General features: G+C 39.1%; 2 protein-coding genes and 1 pseudogene across 5 annotated transcripts; 1 reads left to right on the forward strand and 2 right to left on the reverse strand.

The window, feature by feature from the left end:
• Positions 1-1,764: 1,764 nt before the first annotated feature.
• On the reverse strand, positions 1,765-16,614 carry LOC125249479 (GPI-linked NAD(P)(+)--arginine ADP-ribosyltransferase 1-like). 4 transcript variants are annotated; one of them, XM_048161779.1, is made up of 4 exons: positions 16,431-16,565; positions 7,295-7,318; positions 7,117-7,204; positions 1,765-2,642 (listed from the first exon to the last, which is right to left on the reverse strand). In XM_048161779.1, exons 3-4 carry the CDS (start codon positions 7,165-7,167, stop codon positions 1,896-1,898), a joined length of 798 nt encoding a protein of 265 aa, XP_048017736.1. In that variant the 5' UTR covers positions 7,168-7,204; positions 7,295-7,318; positions 16,431-16,565; the 3' UTR covers positions 1,765-1,895. The 4 variants fall into 4 exon arrangements, 3 of the variants coding, with proteins under 3 accessions (XP_048017736.1, XP_048017735.1, XP_048017737.1); XM_048161778.1 differs by lacking the exon at positions 7,295-7,318 and having other exon boundaries at positions 16,431-16,585; XM_048161780.1 differs by lacking the exons at positions 1,765-2,642; positions 7,117-7,204; positions 7,295-7,318; positions 16,431-16,565 and adding exons at positions 4,991-5,886; positions 5,966-7,085.
• On the forward strand, positions 8,220-9,610 carry LOC125249480 (ecto-ADP-ribosyltransferase 4-like). The gene is made up of 2 exons (XM_048161781.1): positions 8,220-8,419; positions 8,499-9,610. The coding sequence occupies exons 1-2, from the start codon at positions 8,372-8,374 to the stop codon at positions 9,189-9,191; spliced, it is 741 nt and encodes a 246-aa protein (XP_048017738.1). The 5' UTR covers positions 8,220-8,371; the 3' UTR covers positions 9,192-9,610.
• Positions 14,263-15,781, reverse strand: LOC125249478 (annotated as a pseudogene).
• Positions 16,615-22,125: the final 5,511 nt, after the last annotated feature.

A 22,125-nucleotide genomic window follows, 5' to 3' on the forward strand; every position in this document is an offset into this window, starting at 1 on the left:
TCAGACCTGAGTTTCAGTAGCCATGTAAAGACAGTAACTAAATCAGCATATTATCATCTCAAAAATATTGCAAGAATTAGATGCTTTGTCTCCAGTCAAGACTTAGAGAAACTTGTTCATGCTTTCATCACCAGCAGGGTGGATTATTGTAATGGGCTCCTCACTGGTCTTCCCAAAAAGACCATAAGACAGCTGCAGCTCGTACAGAATGCTGCTGCCAGGATTCTGAGCAGAACCAGAAAACATGAACACATCACACCAGTCCTCAGGTCCTTGCACTGGCTTCCAGTTGCATTTAGAATTGATTTTAAAGTACTGTTACTTGTTTATAAATCACTCAATGGCCTAGGACCTCAATACATTGCAGATATGCTCATAGAATATAAACCTAACAGATCACTCAGATCATCAGGATCAAGTCACTTAGAAATACCCAGGGTTCACTCAAAGCAGGGAGAGTCTGCTTTTAGCTGTTATGCCAGCCGCAGCTGGAACCAGCTTCCAGAAGAGATCAGGTGTGCTCCAACAGTAGCCACATTCAAATCCAGACTCAAAACACATCTTTTTGTCTATGCATTTGCTGATTGAGCACTGTGCTATGTCCGAACTGTTTGCATTTTATTTTATATGTATTATCTTTTTATTCTTTTAATTCCTTTTCCTGTTTTTATTTCATTTTTAATGTTTTTATATCTTTTATGTATCATCTTGTTATTCTGACTTTTAATGCATTTTAAATATTGCTGTCTGGTTGAAAGAGCTGGGAGAATTAGGAAGAAAGCATTTGTGATTAGGTTAAAATTTGGTACATTTGGATAAAGGGACAAACCATGGGGAAATTTGAGCTGTAGTGCATGGTTATGATATCTCTGGATTACAGTCAGGACACTTTCCAAAGGGGGAAATTTCCAAAGGGGAAATTTGAACTGCGTTGCATAGATAAGATATCTCCAGAAGGGGGATTAGGGCTGTGTGGTGCAGTTTGAGGTGTCTTGGCAAAAGGGGAGATTGAAACTTTGTTTATCAGTTTGAAGTGCCTTAATAGGTAGCAGTCCTGTCGTGTGAGGAAGATCCATTCAGATCTACTCTGATGGATAGATCCGTTTAGATCCACTCTGACGGACAACAACAACAACAACAACAAAATCTCCCTAAGACTTCCTAGCTCATCCATCCAGATAGCAAAATTCTGTTTTTACTGTTATTTCTATTCCTTATGTTCTATTTTTATTATTATTCTTTATGCAAAGCACTTTGAATTACCATTGTGTATGAAATGTGCTATACAAATAAAATTGTGTTGCGTTGCGTATCAGACTGTATCATTGTAAGATTACTTGATAGACTGATCTACCTAAAAAAACAGAGACAATCTCAGAAACAGTTTTATACAAGACCAAAACATATGTGCATGAGAGGCTGGATGAAGATGAGTAATAATCTTGAGTATAAGTTTGAGGAAAACATTTCCAGCCATCAAAAGTACCTTGAATGGACTTGAATAAGTCCATTCAAACAAATAATAATAGTTATTCTCAATTATTTACTGCTGAAATAATTCTTTTTAAATAATTATTGACTGAATCTAATTGGGATGAACACTTGAGAGACTCGTCATCGCTCAGGTTTTAGCAGCTATTGCTCATGGTGTTAGTAAAGCCAAACACAACAAAACCACAAGCGTCTCTCTTCTGCACAATGAAAACCACAAAAACTCCAACATGACTAAGGTATGAAATCACTTTGAGGAGACCGAATTGGGTCACTTAAAAATAACTTTATTCCATTATGTTGAAATTAAACAAATTGTGTTTTCAGATAAAGAATAATTGAACTAAACCAAGAGAAACAATGTGGGTACTGATGATTATATCATGTGTTTTTCAGTACCATCCTTAGAGCTTTGTCTTGAGTGGTTTCTTGCACAGAGCACAGTTCAGGTCACTTCTTATTCCAGAGCTTTTCAAACTGAACACAGTCTCACACCAGAGATTTTTCTGATCTCTTTTTGTCCTGACAGCAGTGACTTTAAACGTCTCATATGGAGGAATCAGCACTTCTTTCTCCTCAGGATGCTTAGAATATTTGGTCAGATCAGCACCTTCACAAGTGCGGATTTCAAAACAAGACACGTTTCCGAAAAACCTTGTTCTCTTAAGACTCAAAGATGAAGAAGTAAATGACCCAAAGCGAACCTCTTTATTCAGAACAGTCTTATTAAATTTCATATTTGTTCCACGATACGTTGAATAGCATTTCTTTTGTGTTTTCTTCAGAATCTGTATTGCGTCTGTTAACAAAAAGTCAAGTGAATACCATTCAAATGTTCTGTTTTTGTATTTCTTCTTATCATTACGAACAGCATTATTGAAATTCTTATATACTTTAAAACCTGAGTTGGTGTACACATAAATGGCAATTGAATGATTTCTTGTCAAGTTCTCTCCTGGTGTCTTGTGTTTCTTTACAGCATCTTTCCAAGCATTTGCCAATTCAGATTCAGGGTCAGATGTTTCCTTCTTCAGATAATTTCTCTCCACCTGTTTTGTCATGTTCTGTCTACAGCCGTTATATTGATCATCAACAGAATTCAGTGCCATATCCAGTGTATATATCTTTCCTTCACCAGCAGCTCTGTGATGCTGAAAGACAAGAAACACAACAGCGTCTCACAAATACTACATCTAGACAAAATATGTGTTCACTGACTTCATGCATAATACAGTTCAAAATGTGGTATTTTTGCCATCTTCAAAAAAGTCAAATATTCAGTTAAACCACGATTTATATTGACCTTTTACTTCACCGACAAAATTACCCGAGAATATTGTTGTCTGTGTATCTTTTTTTTTCAGGAGTTCAAAGATGAGAAGATCAGAAAAGTCATCCGCTCACAACCAGATGACAAAAACCCTTCACACCAAGAGATGAGCTAGGTGGGGTTTTTATATCGCTGAGAGTGTCTTTGCTTGTGTGTTGAGATAGCTGATGTGTGGTCACGATGCATCAGCTCATCTCAATTGTTCAGCTAATGCAACACTGGTTAATGTGTGGTTTCACAAAGGACAAACTCTACTTTCCTGTCATGTCAGTGCCAGCAGAAAACAGGTGCGACACCATGATGAGCAGATACTGATCATGGAAATGTGCATTAATTTCTCCAGATTCCTGCAGAAGACACAAACTCATCAATCAGTTAATTTTTATTTAGGGCGACACTAAATATTAATTTATACTTCAGTAGATGTACAGTTCCTTAAAACAACATTTATATCTGAAGAGTAAATATATGCAGAGACTCTCCTCATATTAATACATAAGATGCATTTAAAAGTTAATGGCCAAAAGTTCACATTGTTATTGCGGATGAAACATGGATAACATTAAATAATATTTTTTATCAGGTTAAAGTTTGATTATTAGTCACTCAACCCCCTCTCTACTTGCTTCCTGTCCTCTGTAACCCTTCAATTTCCTCATGAACTCAATCAGATAACATGAAAGGGTTAGAGCTTTCTGTTCCTCCATTGGGAGCAATGCAATTTACCACTATATTTACAAAGTAATATTATTCATAACACATTCACTGAAAAACTCAACACACATGCGTCGTAGTCAGTGGTGTAGCAAGTCAGCCCCGTACGAGCCCCCACTTTCCCCTCAAAGTACGTCAAGGAGGCGTTTATAGACATTCATTTTAGTGAATCAGGAAAATACCATACTAAACACAATGCATGCTTGATAAATACATAATATATGTAAAAGAGGCCATCCAAACCAAAACACATTAGTAATGGTAATGGTCACCTAATAATATGTAAACATAGTAATACATGAGTAAAAAAAGAAAAGGCAACCTTAAAGGGTTAGTTCAGCCAAAAATGTAAATTCTGTCATTTATTACTCACCCTCATGTCGTTCCACACCCGTAAGACCTTCATTCATCTTCAGAACACAAATTAAGATATTTTTGATGAAATCTGAATGTATGTGATCCACACATAGGCAGCAACGTCATTGGACCTTTTGATGTCCAGAAAGGTACTAAAGACATCGTTAAAACAGACATGTGACTGCAGTGGATCAACCTTAATGTTATGAAGAGACGAGAATACTTTTTGTGCGCTGAAACAAAACAAAAATAATGACTTTATTCAACAAATTCGTCTGTCCCCTGTCATTCTCATACGCTATTTTCGTCGCAGAGCCTCGGTGTTTACATCCGGGTCAGTATTGGCTGACTTTGGTCACGTGAGCAGCACGACGCATACATGTGATGCAGGAACTGGCCAATACTGAGCTGGCGTTCGGACGTAAACACGGAAGCTCTGCAACGAGAATGATCAGGGAGAGACGAATTTGCTGAATAAAGCCATTATTTTGTTAATCATTTTTATTTTTTTGTCTCTTCATCACATTAAGGTTGAACCATTGCAGTCACATGACTGTTTTAACAATGTCTTTAGTACCTTTCTGGACCTTGAATGTGGTAATTTTGTTGCTTTCAATGGAGGATCCAAATGAAGGACTTATGGATGTGGAACAACATGAGGGTGAGTAATTAATGACAGAATTTTCATTTTTGGGTGAACTGACCCTTTAATGAGACGAATCATTGCTCAGATTTTAGCAACTATTGCTCATTTCATAAAGTGTCATGGTGTTAGTAAAGCCAAACACAACAAAACCACAAGCTGCTTCTTTACAATGAAACCATAAAAACTCCACAGAAGCTCTTCTCAATCAATGTGAATAAGATAAAAAATACTAAGTAAAGGTTATATTTAAAAAATCATTTTAAAAAGTTCAACAAGAAGCAAAAAGTTGAAAAAAAAATCTGTTAATGCTGCATTGCACAGATTTAGCAGTTAATATGCTATAGCTGGCAGTTAGTTAGATGGCAAGCACTAAAATTATTAACAGTAATATGTTGGAAAGTATAAATGAAATTAATTGGAGAAAAATATAAATTCACTTCAAGGTCATTAAATTGGGTCACGTAAAAATAACTTTATTACATTATGTTGACATTTAAAAAAAAAAAAAAATAATTCTGACAAAGAATAATCAAACTAAACCAAGAGGAAAAATGTTGGAACTGATGTAATATCAAAAACACATTCAATGCATTCAATAACAGCATTAGTACTTTGTTATGGTCTCATTTGCTTTCTTGAACAGAGCACAGTTCAGATCACTTCTTCTTCCAGTGCTGTTCAACACAAACACCGTCTCACACCAGAGATTTTTCTTGACAGCAGTGACTTTAAACGTCTCATAAGGAGGAATCAGCACCTCTTCCTCCAAAAGATGCATAGAATATTTTGTCAGTTCAGCACCTTCACAAGTGCGGATTTCAAAACAAGATTTACTTCCAAAAGGTTCTGCTTCTTTACGATCAAGAGAGGAGGATGTAAATCTCCCAAAACGAACCTTTTTGTTTTGAACATTCTTTTTAAATGTAATATTTGTACCACGAAAAGTTAGAAAACATTTATTTTGTGTTCTCTTCAGAATCTGTATTGCATCTGTTAACAAAAAGTGAAGTGAATACCATTCGTATTTTTTCTTTTTGTATTGTTTCTTATCTTCATGAACAGCATTATTAAAATTCGTATGTAGATCAAAAGCTGAGCTTGTGTACGCATAAATGGCATTTAAATGATTCATAGTCAAGCCGTCTCCTGGTGTCTTGTTTTTGTTTTTGTTTACAGCATCTTTCCAAGCAATTGAAAATTTAGATTCCGAGTCAGATGTTTCCTTCTGTAGATATTTAGTCTTCACCAGATTCGCCATGTCTTTCGTACAGCCCCTATATTGATCATCAACAGAATTCAGTGCCATATCCAGTGGAAATGTCTTTTCTTCAACAGCATGTCTGTGATCCTGCAGCGACAGGAATCATAATGATCACATCATCATCAGTGTTCATGTCTGTAATATTCATACTAGAACACAAGCTTACCTGTCCTAGAGCAGATGAAATGAGAAGAAGAGCTTCAATGATCAGCAGCATCTTGATTCAGTCAAATCCACCAAAATTTCCTGAGAATATTGTCTGTTTTTCAGGAGCTCAATGGTGAGAGGAGAAGACCAGAAAAATAATTCGCTCACAGACAGACGACAGCAACTCTTCAAACTAACAGAATGAGGTAGGTGCGTTTTTATATCACTCAAAATGTCTTTGCTTGTGTGTTGAGATAGCTGAAGTGTGGTCACGATGCATCAGCTCTTCTCAGTTGTTCTGCTAATGCAACACTGGTTAATGTGTGATTTGACAAAAAACTGTGTTCCTGTCGTGTTAGTGCCAGCAGAAAACAGGTGTGACACCATGTTATGCAGCCTAACAATCATTTAACTGATTTGAATTTAAAAAGTTGATAATGTGTTATGTGTATGCCAGGTTAAAGATTTGTTTTTTAAACTGACATAGTGTGTCTGCTTCCTGAACAATGCTAGGAAGACTGTTTCAGAGATTGGATGCTAAATAGGAGAAGGATCTACCACCTGTGGTTGATGTGTCTTTGAAGTTTCAGCTTAAAATACCTCACAGATCATTTATAAATCCATGTTGCAAATACCCATTTCTGATTACAGTCAAGAACAGGCTGTTTTCATGCATGTGTCTTTAAATGCAAATGAGCTGCTGTGCCCCGCCCTCTCCGCGATCACAGTTCCTGCCTCAATTGGATTCTCTGCCAAGTACTAACAAGACATCTGCTTGTGTAACCCCTCCTGTTCGAACCTTTGTGGTTTTCTCTGTGACACTTACAACGGGGGTTTTTATGAGAACAGGCTTGAAGCTTTGTCAGAGTAAAACTGAAAAGGATGTGTGAACAAGTTTGAAGATGCAGAAAGGTGTATGACCTTAATGAGTTTTCTGTAAGAGGTGAATAATGACTTTAAACTACAGCAAAACTTAAGTAAATGATTTACACATTTTGACCAGTAAATGACACCGTATTAAAACTGCAGAAGGGCAAATTTAGAACTAGAAAGTAAGGTTCATTTGCTCGACAAAGCCTTGCCTGAAAGTTTGAAAGTTTTATAAGCTGCCTAGCATGTCACATCATCAGTGTTCATGTCTGTAGTATTCATACTAGAACACAAGCTTACCTGTCCTAGAGCAGATAAAATGAGAAGAAGAGCTTCAATGATCAGCAGCATCTTGATTCAGTCAAACCCCTCAGATGAAGAACAGATGCTGAAAGACCAGAAACACAACAGCAGCTCACAAATACTAAGTCCATCACTCCAATAGGATTATGTACACAGATTATCCTATGTTCATCACCTTGTGCTCTACTCCCAAATTTACCTGAGAACAAAACATGAAACCCATATATTATTATACAACCCCAATTGGGACATATTGTAAAATGCAATAAAATCAAGAATCTGTAATTTGTATAATTGTATATTTGTATTTGTTTCTCAAAAAATATCTGCATCCACACAAAACCACTGAAAGACTCAAAATGATGTAGTATACATGCCAGACCATTATGTGGCGCTGTAATACTGCCACAGAGATGCACTTAAAGCAGCGAACAAGACTTGGAGCATGCGCATCAACCTTACACGCTGTATACAAACTATAGTAAAGCTTAGAAATAACGCTTTAATTTGGCTCAGTATCTTCTGCAGAATGAACACAAGCATCTAGAGTCTGCTATTGCTGTTGTTGTTTGCTCTTTTGTGCTGTTAGCGCCGTCTGACTAGGGTCAACACGTGGGGTGATGACATCATCGTTTCACCAAAAAAAAAATAAAAAAATACGGATAGGCTCTCCACACAAAAACACAAAATTTTGAAACGTGGTTTAAAAAAATAGCGGTTTCACTTTTCAAAAACGTCGGATCCGTGTGGACGGGGCCTAAATGTATTGCAAATATAAACACATTTTGATTTTGATGGAAGTAACACACTCCAAAAAAGTTGGGACAGAGGCATAATAAATGCGAAAAGATTATAGAATATCCAAGATAAACTGTTTTTAAGTGGTCCACAATAAGCAGGTGACCTGGTGACAGGTGAGAGGATCGTGACGACTGGGTGTAAAAGGAGCAAGACATGGGTCATGGCTCACTACTTTGTGCCAAATTTCATGAGAGAATTTTCAGACATATCAAAAACACATTTCTCTGTGCAAAATTGCAAAGCATTTAGGCCATTCACCATCTACAACAATGGAATAATTTAAAAAAGTCAACTTCCTCATACCTTGGCTTAATTATTGCCATTTGGCATTGAGCGACTTCCTTTACTGATCTCTCATCATTGCTCTTGAAGACAACAAGGTAAATCTGGGGGTATATAACAGCTCTAATAGTAAACATACAGTACTCCTGAGGGATTTGACTGAATCAAGATGTTACTGATCATTGAAGCTCTTCTCATTTCATCTGCTCTAGGACAGGTAAGCTTGTGTTCTAGTATGAATATTACAGACATGAACACTGATGATGATGTGATCATTATGATTCCTGTCACTGCAGGATCACAGAGTTGAAGGAAAGATATATCCACTGGATATGGCACCGAATTCTGTCGATGACCAATATGACGGCTGTAGAGAGAACATGAAAAAGGACGTGGAGACAAAGTATCTGAAGAATGAACTCAACACTTCACCTGATTTTAAAAAAGCTTGGGAAAAAGGGAGAGATTTTGTCAAGACTCCAGATAAGATCTTGTCAAAGGATCATAAAATCGCCATTTATGTGTACAGTGATGCCAGTGTTTACAAAGACTTCAATTCTGACACTCGTATTGGTGAAAAACAGTACAGAAATAAAAAATACAAATGGTATTCACTTTACTTTCTGTTAACTGATGCGATACAGATTCTGAAGAAAACAGAACAAAAAAATAAATGTCTTTCAACTTGTCGTCGCACTGATGTTAAATTTGACGAGAATGTTCTGAACACAGAGGTTCGTTTCGGCTCGCTTGCATCTTCCTCTCTTTGTCCTGATAAAAAGATTTTTGGAAATAAATCTTGTTTTGAGATCTACACTTGTGAAGGTGCTGATGTGTCAAAATATTCTAAGCTTCCTGAAGAGAAAGAGGTGCTGATTCCTCCATATGAGACGTTTAAAGTCACTGAAGTCAGGACAAGAAAAGATGACAAAGATCTCTGGTGTGAGACTGTGTTCACTTTGAAAAGCTATAGAACAAAAGTAACCTGAACTGTGCAGTTGCACAAAAGGACAAAACCAATCTTTAAATCTGTATTCACATTAAAAGGTGCTTCTGTTAATTATAAGATTCAATAGATTGATTAATTCTAAATAATAATCAAGCTCTAAAAGATTTGAGTAAAAAAAAAAAGAAAGAGTGAAGCTTTGTACTGATAAGAGCATCAGTTTGGTAACAAAAATGTTTTCAAAAGATAACAATTTTGTACAAAACAGTCATTTGCTGTGTTTATCAAAATAATATCTTTTTAAAATCAAGTTTACCATTTTTCACATGTAACTGCTGAATTCAGCAACTCTTGTGTGTGATTTTGTCATTTTCTAGTGATTAAAGATACAGTTAAATCAAAAATGAAAATTCTGTCATCTTTTACTATTCCAGAGCTGTATGCACTTAAAAATAAATTAATCTGGCTAATTGTACACTGTTTTTTGTTTTGTTTACTTGATTAAAACAAAAGATCACAAACAAAATTCACTGTAATCATGTCATCTTACTTTAATTTACACTGTAATGTACACTATTAATTATTTTGTTATATTCTGTTGTGTTGAACCAGCATTAGAGAAACTAGGAAAATGTTTTCTTTTGGAGAATAAGGCTTTGCACAGGGAGAATAATTGTCTAAATCAATTTATTAGAGTTTGTTGGTATTTTTAGGGTAAAGTGTTGAGCTTGAGTTGAGGACATGCAAACAAGAAGTTGTTTTAATAAAAAGACAACTGTGCAATTGATGTAACATTACCATCTGTAAAGAAAAGTATATTTAGCTAGAAGCCACATATATTCTTTGATTTAAAGGCATTTTTAAGCAAGCAGTCATATAATCATTTTTAGGTTTTTGAAGTGGCCGGTTCACCAAAAAATATTATAATGAGGTCAAATTTTTCTTTGGCCTAGAGAGGCCATTAAGAACTGCAAGCTTGTGCTACATTTGTTTTGCAAAATGTCTAGCATTTATGTTTTGTACATTAATTTGAGGTCGAAAGAAAAGCAGAATCCTAACATGTTTCTTATTATCCTGAAGCCAGGTCTAATATCTCTGTCTCCAAACTCTTCTGCATGGTTCACAAGAGCTTCTTTGATGGTTTTGTATCCAACTAAGACCACAGTTTTTCTGGGACCCAAATAAAAAAACAGTATATAAAGAAATTATTGATGGCTTTAATCTGGTTCCAATGGTTAAAGACCCAAAACAAATTAAAGCTGCAAGCAGTGATGAAAGGCCCCGGGGCCACCGCCACCTGCTGGCCTTAGGAAAACTGTGAACAGTGGGAGACATGCGTTTGAACGGGTAAATATAAATATGGAAAAATTATTTTGATGTGAAACACTTCCTGCTACCAACTGGTGGCGCTTTTTGAATGAAAATATAAATAATATTTTCTATTATCTGGCTTTTATTATAACGTTTACATGAATTTCTGATGTAAAATCATTTTGTGTGTTTCTCCATAGATAGAGTGAATGTGAGATGAGACCACTTTAACAAATATTACACATAAAAATAAATAAATAAATAAAATAAATAATAAATAAATAACATTTAATGGATTTAATTTGAATTGAGCATTGATTTGTTAAAGATACAGATGTTTTTGTGTGTGTGTGTGTGTGTGTGTGTGTGTGTGTGTGTGTGTGTGTGAGAGAGAAAGTTCACATTGTTTTTGCAGATGAAATATAACATGGATAACATAACTGTTCCTCCATTGGGAGCATAGCAACTAACACATTCAAGATTCAGGAAAGACATCATTAAAGTACTCAATGTGACTCCAATGGTTTAATCTCAGTTTAAAATTGAAGCAATATTTATTCACCACTATATTTACAAAATAATATTATCCAAAGCACATTCACTGAAAAACTTCCACTCCTGATGCAACACAACACACTTGTGTTGTGGTCAGTGTGAGCAAGTCAGTCCCGTACGAGCCCCCGCTTTCCCCTCAAAGTACAATAAAGAGGCATTTATAGACATTCATTTTAGCAAATCAAGAAATTCCATACTAAACACACTGCATGCTTGATAAATACAGTACATAATATCAGGCCATCCAAACCAAAACATAGACGTCAGTATTAATGAATAATAATAATAATATGTAAACATAATAATAAATTAGTGAAACATGAGTGCTGTAAAAAAGGCAGCCTTAAGCAGCATATCTCTACCCAAAACCTGTTCACATCCAGAACGGAAAAATACTAAATTACTGTATGCAAATGCAATCTTGGCATGGTGGCCAAAAATGTAAAAAGAAAACGCTAGTCACTCAATTTAGTTGCATTCTCCGGGCCTTTCTTTCAGCAAATTCATTCACAGTGTCCTTGGTGTTTAATTTATGGCTTCAAATATTCTCAATGAAATGAATGTTCTGTGGTGTGGTGCTCCACAAATAATTTTTTAATAGCTTCAGTTTTGAAAATGAGCTATGTATATATATATATATATATATATATATATATATATATATATATATATATATATTTATGTTTACATGGCCAAAAATTAATTGTTTTAATTAAAAGGTCCCCCTCAGCGGGACCATATGCATACATTACCTGCATACCCAGATGCCCCTGGTTGTGGTGCTCCCCCTACTGGGTTGCAGGTCAATATTTCCCTAAATAAAGTAGTAATTTATGTTTTTGTGCAAACAATGCACTTGCGTCATTTCATAAAATTGAAGTTAAACCGTTGGAGTTATTTGGAGATTAATGATATCTTTCTTACTCTTCGGGATCTTGAATATGTAAGTTGCGTTGCTCCCAATGGAGTGACAGAAAGCTCTCGGTTTTCTTAAAAAATATCTTAATTTGTGTTCTGAAGATGAACGAAGGTCTTACGGGTGTGGAACGTCATGAGGGTGAGTCATTAATGACAGAATTTTCAAAATTGTCCAAAAAAATACTCTATTGTGTAGTGTTATTATAATTATTTACCTGCTGCCAATCGAGACGGAGAGTCCCTGATCTCAACTCGTAGATATCAAAACATGTTTGATATATTACCACTCTTGATCAGGCTGCCTCTGACATGATACCTGCGAAAGCCAATGAGAACGAGCAAGCGTCACCAACCAGATGTTGCGAGACATCGTCGATTGTCCTCCATGTGTTTTCTTCTCTAGTCACATTTAATCGCACAAGTCTCCGTGAGACCTCGTGCCACTGTGAAATCGTTCCTACAATCAACAAGTCTTGTGGACTGGTGTCATGAAAAATCAAGCCCCACCCCAGGAACTGGGTCTCCTTTAGGACCCAGGCGGTAAAGCCTGATTAAAAAGTATGCTTGAAATATAAAATGAATGCATATGTATTGAATAAAATAAACTGGAAACAGATTTTGGAAACAAAAAACACCTAAGCTAAGCTAGCGGGCTAATCGGGTAGATGTATGCTATGCTCGAACATAAGCTAACTAAAAAACAGTAAGAACGAGAAATGCTTGATTTTACAATCTATAGCTTCGGTTATATACTAGTATATGAATCATGTAATTTAAAAGACATTAATGGTCATTATAATGCATTTTAAATGTTTAATGTTTAAAACTCTTTTTTTCAGATTCAAACTTTCAGATTTGTGGCACGTACCACAGAGTAACATTTTCACATTCAGAAACCTATTTCAGCCACTGTGAGATCAATATAGAGCTGATTAAATCATGATGCCTCAGTCTCTGTCACGCTGGGTTGCAGGAAGGGAAACACAGATGAAGAGAGTAAGTCTGAAATACTGGTTTAATAAACAATCCTCAGGAAGATGGGCAGTCAGGTGCAACACACCATCATAGGATGGTGAAAGGACCAAGACTGAGGGAACTAAATAGCAAACATAACAAGGGTAATTAATGGGACACAGGTGATACAAATGAACTAATGATGACGGTAACAGATGATGGCTGGAAACTGAACAAAGGAACATGTGACAAAGGGAACATGTGACAAATGAAAACAAACTGAAGTCCTTATGAACAGAAACTGAAACTAAACCGACTGTGACAGTCTAATCTAATAATGCAACAATTGTGAAGGCCTGTGGTTTCATGCAGGGCAATCTCTGAGTTCCTCTGCTTAAAATAAGTAATATTCTTGTGTATATTTTACAAGCTTTTCCAGTTCAAATGAATTTATCAGTTATTACTACTGAAATAAATCTTTTTCATTGAACTGCTAGCTAGCAACAACATTTTTAACTGAATGTAATGGGATGAACACTTAAGAAGAGACTTCACTGTGCAGGTTTTATCAGCTATTGTTCAGTTCATAAAGCGTCATGGTGTTAGTAAAGCCAAACACAACAAAACCACAAGTTGCTTCTTTACAATAAAAAACGTAAAAACTCCATCAGAGAACTTCTCAGTCTGCAACATGACTAGGATGCAAAATATTTAAAGGTCCCATTTTTTGTGGTTTTTTGAAGCTTTGATTGTGTTTATAGTGTGCAATATAACATGTGTTCATGTTTTGCGTGTAAAAAAACACAGTATTTTTTCACATAATTTACTTATCTGTATACCGCTGTTTCCACTGTCATAAAAACGGGCTGATGACTTCCTTGTTCTATGAAGTCCCTCCTTCAGAAATACGTAACGAGTTCTGATTGTGCCAGCGGTTTCTGTGTTGTGATTTGACAGCTCTGAGCGCACCGTGCCCGGAAAGGTCACGCCTCTTACCATAACGTGGAGATGCACGCGCTCAGTGTTATTGTAAACATGTCTTTAATTTTACCCTATCAATTTGAGCCGGAATCAGACCCGGTGATTGGACTGCGGGATGAAAATAACAGCGTTTCGACGACATGGCGACAAACACACTCTACAAACGCAACTCTTGTGTATTCCTGTGGGCGGAGGTAAGTCAAAAAACTGTTTTAGTGACGTCATTAAAGAAGGAAGTAGAGGGATGTAGTCCAAACTGGCCGTTCGATGTAGGCGACTTCTATTAAATAAAATATCTCGCTTGGCTTTGAACTTTGAGCTTTAAAATTTTACAGATTTTATTTATACTCTAACAACGACATTACACACTAACTAAAGTTTGAAACATGGGATCACGAAGAACGGGACCTTTAAGAAAAGGTTATATTTAAAAAATAATTTTATTTGAAATAAATTGTAAGAAGAAAAATCTTTTTTTTTTTATTGCTGCAAGCTGCATTGCACTCTTTTAGCAGTTAATATGCTATAACTGGCAGTTAGATAGATGGCAAGCACAAAATTGTTCATGCAAAGTATAAATGAAGACATGAATTGGAGAAAAATATAAAATCACTTGAAGGCCATTAAATTGCGTCACGTAAAAATAACTATTACATTATGTTGAAATAAAAAAAAAAATTGTTTTCTGACAAAGCATAATCAAACTAAAGCAAGAGAAAAAATGTTGGAACTGATGCACATGATAATATCAAAAACACTTTCAGTACTTTTAATAACAGCCTTAGTACTTTGTAATGGTCTCATTTGCTATCTTGAACAGAGCACAGTTGAGGTCACTTCTTATTCCAGAGCTGTTCAACACAAACACAGTCTCACACCAGAGATCTTTCTGATATTTTCTTTTCTTGACAGCAGTGACTTTAAACTTCTCGTATGGAGGAATCAGCACCTCTTCCTCCTCAGGATGCTTAGAATATTTTGTCAGATCAGCACCTGCACAAGTGTAGATTTCAAAACAAGACACGTTTCCAAAAAATTCTGCTACTTTACGATCAAGAGAGGAGGATGCAAATGACCCGAAAACGAACCTTTTTGTTTTGAACATTCTTTTTAAATGGAATATTTGTACCACGAACAGTTGAATAACAATTTGTTTGTGTTTTCTTCAGAATCTGTATTGCGTCTGTTAACAAAAAGTGAAGTGAATACCATTCGTATTTTTTCTTTTTGTATTTTTTCTTATCTTTGTGAACAGCATTATTGAAATTCTTATATAGCTCAAAATCTGAGCTTGTGTACACATAAATGGCATTTAAATTATTCATAGTCAAGCCGTCTCTTGGTGGTATTTTTTCGTTTACAGCATCTTTCCAAGCAATTGAAAATTTAGATTCTGAGTCAGATGTTTCCTTCTGTAGATATTTAGTCGTTACCAGATTCGCCATGTGTTTCGTACAACCGTCATATTGATCGTCAACAGAATTCGGTGCCATATCCAATGGAAATGTCTTTCTTTCAACAGCAGCTCTGTGATCCTGCAGCAACAGGAATCATAATGATCACATCATCAGTGTTCATGTCTGTAATATTCATACTAGAACATAAGTTTACCTGTCCTAGAGCAGATAAAATGAGAAGAAGAGCTTCAATGATCAGCAGCATCTTGATCCGATCAAATCCACCAAAATTTCCTGAGAATATTATCTGTTTTTCAGGAGTTCAGTGGTGAAAGGAGAAGACCAGAAAAATCATTCACTCTCAGAGAGACGACAGCAACTCTTCAAACTAACAGAATGAGGTAGGTGCATTTTTATATCACTGAAAATGACTTTGCTTTTGTGTTGAGATCGCTGAAGTGTGGTCACGATGCATCTCAATTGTTCTGCTAATGCAACACTGGTTAATGTGTGATTTGACAAAAAACAAACCCTGCTTTCCTGTCATGTCAGTGCCAGCAGAAAACAGGTGCGACATCATGTTATGCAGCCTAACAATCTTTTAACTCATTTGAATTTAAAAAGTTGAGAAGCTCTGGATTTTCTTTAAGACGTTAAAGGACACCTATAATTGTCAAGTTATCTAGGGATTCTTCTCTGCCACAATGTTTGCCCTAACTTGACAAAGGCTTCAATCAACTCTTGAGTGCGCATGGAATAACTCAAAACATCCTTTATCATCGAAGCAATTTATTTTCAGTAACAACTTGATCCTCATTTGCTTTTCTTCACAGGTTAATTCAGATGTTTAACTCAGATGCTTAGTCAGATGTTTAGCTTAATAACCTACACATAGAAACATACAAATATATAAGTTACTATAAACAGCAATGAGATCAGTTAAAGATCATTTATACTACAAACAATGTTAAAGTACTCATAAATCACATAAAGTACAATACATAGCAGTGCAGTTCAACCACAACACTAAATCAAACGTGCTCATTGCACATGGCCAATTAGCATATTAAATGCTAAAACTGTTAGCATGAACAAACAACTTGCAAGACACTCACAATTGTTCTTTTAAACAGTCTGTAGTCTTAATAAATTATTCTTTTTCCTACCAGTAGCGTCTCAAAGTTGATGAACACATTGTGGCTTTTCCCAACTGTCTTTGACCAAACTCAGCATGTGGTTTCTTCCAAACTCAGTGGTTATATCCATGCATGCTTTAGTAACACTTCTCCTTTGGTTTTATAACCAGTATTAGCACCAACTTGGGTAAAAGAAGCACATTCACTGCCAGCAGAGATCCTCTGCACACTGATAATCAAACAGGCACACCTGGCTCTATGTGACATGTGGAGATCCAATGGCCAATCAGCTTCCTTGTTCCTTCCAGGTTGCACTACGTGTCCACAACCAATAGTATTCATTCATTTTGATCTCACATCAAACCTCATCTCATCTGATAGATTTCCAGTCTTTATTTAACAATAATGAATAAAAAATTTTCCCTTAGAATTTCAAGTTTAACTTAACAATAATGCCCTTTTTACAAGATGCATTTTAAGTCTCAGGTGTCTCCAGCATGTGTCTTTGAAGTTTCAGCTTAAAATACCTCACAGATCATTTATAAATCCATTTGCAAATACCCATTTCTGATTACAGTCAAGAGGCTGTTTTTGTGCATGTGTCTTTAAATGCAAATGAGCTGCTGTGCGCCGCCCTCTCCGCGATCACAGTTCCTGCCTCAATCGGATTCTCTGCCAAGTACTAACAAGACATCTGCTTGTGTAACCCCTCCTGTTCGAACCTTTGTGGTTTTCTCTGTGACACTTACAACAGGGTTTTTTATGAGAACAGGCTTGAAGCTTTGTCAGAGTAAAACTGAAAAGGATGTGTGAACAAGTTTGAAGATGCAGAAAGGTGCATGACCTTAATGAGTTTTCTGTAAGAGGTGAATAATGACTTTAACCCTCAGGAGTCTGAGGCTGATTTGGGGCCTGGAGAAGTTTTGACATGCCCTGACATTTGTGCTTTTTTCAGTTGTTCATAAACATATGAATGGAAAAGGTGTCATTACACTGTATTCAGCACAAACTAGGCTACAATAATATGTGAGAAACATGTATGTACATGTTTGTATTTTTGAAGGAATAACGTTTATGCATGGTTATTGAAAAAACAAAAAACTTAAGTCACTGAAATAAAGCCAAAAAATATATATTAAATCTGTGTTCACAAGACTTCTGGGTATTGGAGGTTGTAGACTAGAGTTTTTGCTTCAAAATTATGTAAAAATTATCATTCCTACTCCTTCATATAAAACAATAGAGAGATTTAAATTTCCTAAAACATCTTTGGTCAAGAAACACAGTATGCGTGGAGGCGTGAATCCTCATGTATAATGGGTGATTCTCACCTGATAAGACAAAAGAATCGCATAAAGAGCTCTAATGACCTGCATAATAATGAGCTCTTTCAGTCAGATAGGCTGTGAAAAAACCCTCTGTTGATCATGTCTCAAGCTCATCATAATGTAAATCAAACATACAGAAAAAACAGCAATACTGTGAAATATTATTACAATTTAAAATAATGGTATTCTATTATTAAAATATAATGCATTTCTATGATACAAAGTGTCTGAACAGTTATGTTACCTCTATGGCATTTCATATAGGCTTTTAGCTTAAAAGCATGCACATTTGGAGAAATATTGATGGATTCTCATGTTTATGTCAATTTTCTATACAGAGGAGTATTTATTCATTATTTATTGTCGTCACTGTGAACGCTGGATACTGTGTTTACAATTCATACTTGCAGCCGGAGACAAATGCCAATGCTAAAGAAGAATAGGCACTCCCCTTCTATGTTTGCTATTAAGAAATCCTGGGAGTGTCACAGACACGTCAGGTTCCACCTCACTGCAGTACCCACGCACTCAATCACCAGCCTTCTAATCACCGCCACCTGCACGTCATTAACTCGGCAATCACCAGCACCATAAAGCCACCACACTCACACACACTCACTGTCCGGTCTCGTTCGCACTACAACATATGTATGCTTACCTTAAGGACTCCCAAACGACTTACTTACCTGCTCCCAGCGATCTCCTTCATCTCCTTCGTCTCCTGGTCTCCTCCGTGTGCAAACCTACCTGTGTGTGTGAGTGTCTCCATCGTCTTCCCTCCATTGCATCTCTCATCCAGCATCTGCAAGTTTAAAAGGACAGTATTACATTCCCATTCATCTCTCAGAACTCTATATCTGCTTGCTATCACCCTGTGCTCATCAACTTGTGAATAAATACTTAACTGGATTGCTTCTACTTCAGTCTCCGTGTCTCTGTTGTAACAGAAGACCGGACCTTAACAACTTCACAGCATGAGCACCAACGACCCGTTTCAAGAGCTCGTGGACACGCTGCGCTGAGCACTCACACCACAGCTATCGTCATCTTCCTCCAGCAACGCTTCCACTCCAGCACCAACCAGCACCGCTTCCTCACCAGCATTCACCGCCAGTCCCATGGCCAAACCGGCGCCCTACTCTGGATCGGCGGAGGAATGCAGCGGATTCCTTCTCCAATGCGAACTGGTCCTGGAGATGCAGCCGCACTTCTACACCACCGACACGGCTAAAATAGCGTTCATCATTTCGCAATTGCAAGGTAAGGCCCTGCAATGGGCAGACTCTCTGTGGACTCAAAAAGGCCCTGTTGGTCAGATCATACTCGGCGTTCGTCTCTCACTTCCGGGAGGTCTTCGGGAAACCTCTGACGGATTCATCGACTGGTGAGAAACTCTACAATCTAAAACAACGAAATCTCTCTGTTAACGAATATGCCTTGCAGTTCCGAACGCTAGCCGCCACCAGCGGATGGAATGAACAAGCTCTCATCACATCATTCCGTCAGGGGTTGGAACCCAATATGCGGCTGCATCTCGCTGCATACGAGGACTCCATTGGACTTGAACGCTTTATCCAACTCGCCATTCACGTGGGGTCCCGTATGCAGTCGGTGTCTCCTAGAGCACCAGGGCCAGTCAACCATCACCAACCTCCTCCGTCGGTCCGAACCCGTCAGCCCTCCAGAACCAGCCACCGAACCCATGCAGATTGATCATTCTCGTCTCACCACAAATGAAAGACAAAGAAGGCTGACCCTGAACTTATGCTTTATATTGTGGATCTCCGGGGCATGTCATCTCTACATGCCCAACCCGTCCTCCTCGGCCCGTGGTGAGTGCAATTTTTCCCTCTATCCAAAAAATGAAACCACTCACTACTGTTGTAATCCTTACTGCTGCAAACACCTCTGTTCCAGTGGTGGCGCTCCTCGACTCAGGGTCAGCAGGAAATTTCATCTCTGGCGCCCTCTGCCGACAACTCAACCTCAAGGTCTCCCCGTCTCTGACTAGCTATCAAATCCACTCCATCACGGGCAAACCCCTGAGCCGTAAGAACATCCGTCATTATGTGGGACCTCTTCAACTCTGTGTCGGCATCCTGCACTCTGAGAAGGTACATCTGCTGGTTCTGGAGGAATCCACCGCTGACGTGGTTCTAGGGCGCCCGTGGCTAGAACAACACAATCCCACCATCTCCTGGCGCACGGGCGAAGTCCTGAAGTGGGGCGATCACTGCTTTCCTGACTGTTTCCCAGCGCTTCCTGTTCCAAAGTCTCCACTCTCCAAGTCTCTCTCCATGAACGCCACCTTCAATCGAAAGCCCTGTCGAGAAACGCTCCGTGGATGTTCCCCCGGACTACGCCCCCTTCAGTGACGTTTTCTGCCCGCAGCGCGCCTCCAAACTTCCTCCACACCGGCCATGGGACTGTGCCATCGATCTGCTACCGGGTGAACCAGTGCCTAGGGGACACATTTACCCCCTATCACTACCGGAGGAGAAGGCCATGGAGGAATACATCAAAGAGGCACTCGAACAGGGATACATCCGCCCGTCTACTTCCCCTGCTGCTTCAAGCTTCTTTTTTGTGGCAAAGAAGGACGGAGGCTTGAGGCCATGCATCGACTACCGTGCCCTAAACAAGAATCACCGTCAAATTCCGCTACCCACTTCCCCTCGTCCCAGCGGCCCTGGAACATCTCCGCGGTGCCACTGTGTTCACTAAGTTGGACCTCCGCAGCGCGTACAACCTCATCCGGATACGTGAGGGAGACGAGTGGAAGACCGCCTTTGTCACGCCCACCGGACACTACGAATATCTCGTCATGCCGTATGGCCTGGTCAACGCCCCCTCCGTATTCCAGGATTTCATTCATGAGGTGCTCCGGGAGTTTCTCCACAAGTTCGTTCTGGTATATATTGATGACATCCTCATCTACTCCCGGAGCTTGGCCGAACATCGCCACCACGTTGCGGAGGTCCTTCAACGCTTACGGCAGTTTCACCTCTTCCTAAAAGCTGAAAAGTGTTCCTTTCACCAGCCCTCCATCCAGTTTCTAGGATACATCATTGATCCACAGTGGCATCCGGATGGACGAGGGGAAGGTCTCCGCTATCCAGTCCTGGCCCACTCCATCAACTATCAAAGAGCTCCAACGATTCCTAGGTTTCTCCAACTTCTACCGCAGATTTATCAAGAATTACAGTACCATCGTCAGTCCACTCACCAACTTACTCCGTAACCAGCCCAAGTCTCTGTCCTGGTCCCAACTTGCCACCAACGCCTTCGAGACCCTGAAAAGAGCCTTCACCACCGCTCCCCTCCTCGTCCACCCTAACCCGGATCCTACCATTCATCGTGGAAGTGGACGCCTCCACCACCGGAGTGGGAGCGGTCCTTTCACAGCAGCAGGGGACGCCAAGTAGACTCCATCCATGCGCCTTCTTCTCCCGCAAGCTCAACCCGGCGGAGGTCAATTATGACATCGGTGACCGCGAACTCCTGGCCGTCAAGCTTGCCCTTGAGGAGTGGAGGCATTGGTTGGAGGGGGCTACTCATCCGTTTCAAGTTCTCACTGACCATAAAAACCTCGAATATCTGAAGGCTGCCAAAAGACTCAACCCTCGCCAAGCTCGCTGGGCCATGTTTTTCTCGAGATTCAATTTCTCCATCTCTTACCGCCCTGGTTCTAAGAACACTAAAGCTGACGCTCTGTCTCGTATCCATTCCCCTGAGGAAAAGCCCGAAGAGCCTGAAAAGATCCTGCCGGAGTCTATCTTCGTGAACCCTATCCAGTGGTCTGAAGAAACCATTCCCTCCTCCAATGCCTCCACACGCACTCCGCCGGGTTGCCCCCAAGGCTTGCAATATGTCACACGGGCACGTCGCACTCCACTTCTGCACAATACCCACTCATCACTTGGCACTGGTCACCCGGGGGTCAATGAGACCCTCTCGTTGCTCAAACAACGCTTCTGGTGGCCCAACATGGCCAACGACGTCAGAAGGTACGTGCAGGGCTGCAGGGAGTGCGCCATCTCCAAAAGTCCACGCCATCTTCCCACCGGCAAGCTACTTCCTCTGCCCGTTCCTGAGCGACCCTGGTCACACCTGGGAGTGGACTTCGTCACCGATCTCCCTGAGTCTGACGGTCACACGTGCATCCTGGTGGTGGTAGACCGCTTCTCTAAGTCCTGCCGTTTGATACCCCTGGAGGGTCTACCTACCGCTATGGCCACAGCAGAGATGCTATTCAACCATGTTTTTCGCTATTATGGAATACCTGAAGATATAGTCTCCGACAGAGGACCCCAATTCATTTCCCACGTCTGGAAGGCCTTCTTCTCCCTCCTGGGTGTGACCGTCAGCCTGTCATCTGGATACCATCCTCAGTCGAA

Source organism: Megalobrama amblycephala, linkage group LG16 (assembly GCF_018812025.1).
Source record: "Megalobrama amblycephala isolate DHTTF-2021 linkage group LG16, ASM1881202v1, whole genome shotgun sequence".
NCBI classification, from domain to species: domain Eukaryota; kingdom Metazoa; phylum Chordata; class Actinopteri; order Cypriniformes; family Xenocyprididae; genus Megalobrama; species Megalobrama amblycephala.

What these genes read in the sequence shown, in the direction of transcription:
- LOC125249480 (XM_048161781.1), top strand. Translation starts at nt 8,372, where the DNA reads ATGTTACTGATCATTGAAGCTCTTCTCATTTCATCTGCTCTAGGACAG. An exon ending in TTTCATCTGCTCTAGGACAG is followed by an intron (nt 8,420 to 8,498) that starts GTAAGCTTGTGT and finishes CTGTCACTGCAG; the next exon opens with GATCACAGAGTTGAAGGAAA.
- LOC125249479 (XM_048161778.1), bottom strand. Translation starts at nt 7,167, where the DNA reads ATGCTGCTGATCATTGAAGCTCTTCTTCTCATTTTATCTGCTCTAGGA. An exon ending in TTTTATCTGCTCTAGGACAG is followed by an intron (nt 2,643 to 7,116) that starts GTAAGCTTGTGT and finishes CTTGTCTTTCAG; the next exon opens with CATCACAGAGCTGCTGGTGA.